Source organism: Mastomys coucha, unplaced genomic scaffold (assembly GCF_008632895.1).
Source record: "Mastomys coucha isolate ucsf_1 unplaced genomic scaffold, UCSF_Mcou_1 pScaffold19, whole genome shotgun sequence".
Lineage (NCBI taxonomy): Eukaryota > Metazoa > Chordata > Mammalia > Rodentia > Muridae > Mastomys > Mastomys coucha.
Window position 1 is genome coordinate 12,987,982 of NW_022196901.1, and position 895 is coordinate 12,988,876.

At 36.3% G+C, this 895-nt stretch overlaps 1 protein-coding gene and 1 pseudogene across 1 annotated transcript in view; one reads left to right on the plus strand and one right to left on the minus strand.

Annotated features, from left to right (window-relative positions):
* LOC116097624 (murinoglobulin-1-like) overlaps positions 1 to 454 on the plus strand; it is a 53,703-nt gene extending 53,249 nt beyond the window's left edge. Inside the window, exon 27 of the mRNA XM_031380290.1 lies at positions 375 to 454. Coding sequence (XP_031236150.1) covers positions 375 to 454 — 80 coding nt within the window. The remainder of the gene's footprint in view (positions 1 to 374) is intronic.
* A 396-nt stretch (positions 455 to 850) lies between these two features.
* LOC116097625 overlaps positions 851 to 895 on the minus strand; it is a 1,645-nt pseudogene continuing 1,600 nt past the window's right edge.

The window sequence follows — 895 nt, forward strand, 5'->3', positions numbered from 1 at the left end:
TGTTCTGCTCCTTCAGTCCTTCCCCTAGCTCTTCTACTGGGTACCCTAGGTTCAGTCCAATGGTTGGCTGTGAGTATCTGCATCTGTATTGGTTGGTGGCTGGTAGAACCTCTCAGGAGACAGCCATATCAGGCTCGTGTCAGCAAGTGCTTCTTGGCATCAGCAATAATGTGGGGATTTGGTGTCTGCAGATGGGATGGATCCCTAGGTGGGTTAATTAGGTGAAGTGTAATTAGGAATGGGAGACTGTTCAAACAAAGTTAGGTGCAGATTAGTGGGATTTTAAAGCACAAATATTATTATGAGAAATAACATGTGCTAGATGTGTGTCTCATATTCTGTGTGCTCCCTATGTTTGCTCCTCTTATACTCAGAAGAAGCTGAAACCTCTCTGCCCCTGCCCCCCAAGTACAGTAAGGATTCAAGTTTTACAATGGATTTTTGCTTTTGTTAGAGGAAAGTGTATATTTCAAAAAGTAGTTCAAAATCTAGTACAGAAAATATATTTCTGTCATCAAAATATAACAAATATATAATTATCTCCTTAAGGGTTTGTGTAAATAATACATAGATGATAGCTAAAAAAAGTTCTAGACATGTATGTGTCTAGATTTCCACATGGTGGCAGCAAAATTTACAAATATAAGTACTACCATTTTATTAAAACCATGCAAAAAAATAAGAAATTGGCATTTCCTAATATTAATTATGGGACCTAAAATTTAGGGGCACAAACATAAATAAAGCTGATTATAAGTGTCAAACAAAGAACCAATCTGTCATTCCGTACAAGGTACTTAATATTTATGCTTTTCCAAAGCCATCAAACTAGTATCATAAGTTGCCACTCTTACAACCTAAACATAATGTGGGAAATCAAAAGTTATAAATACAT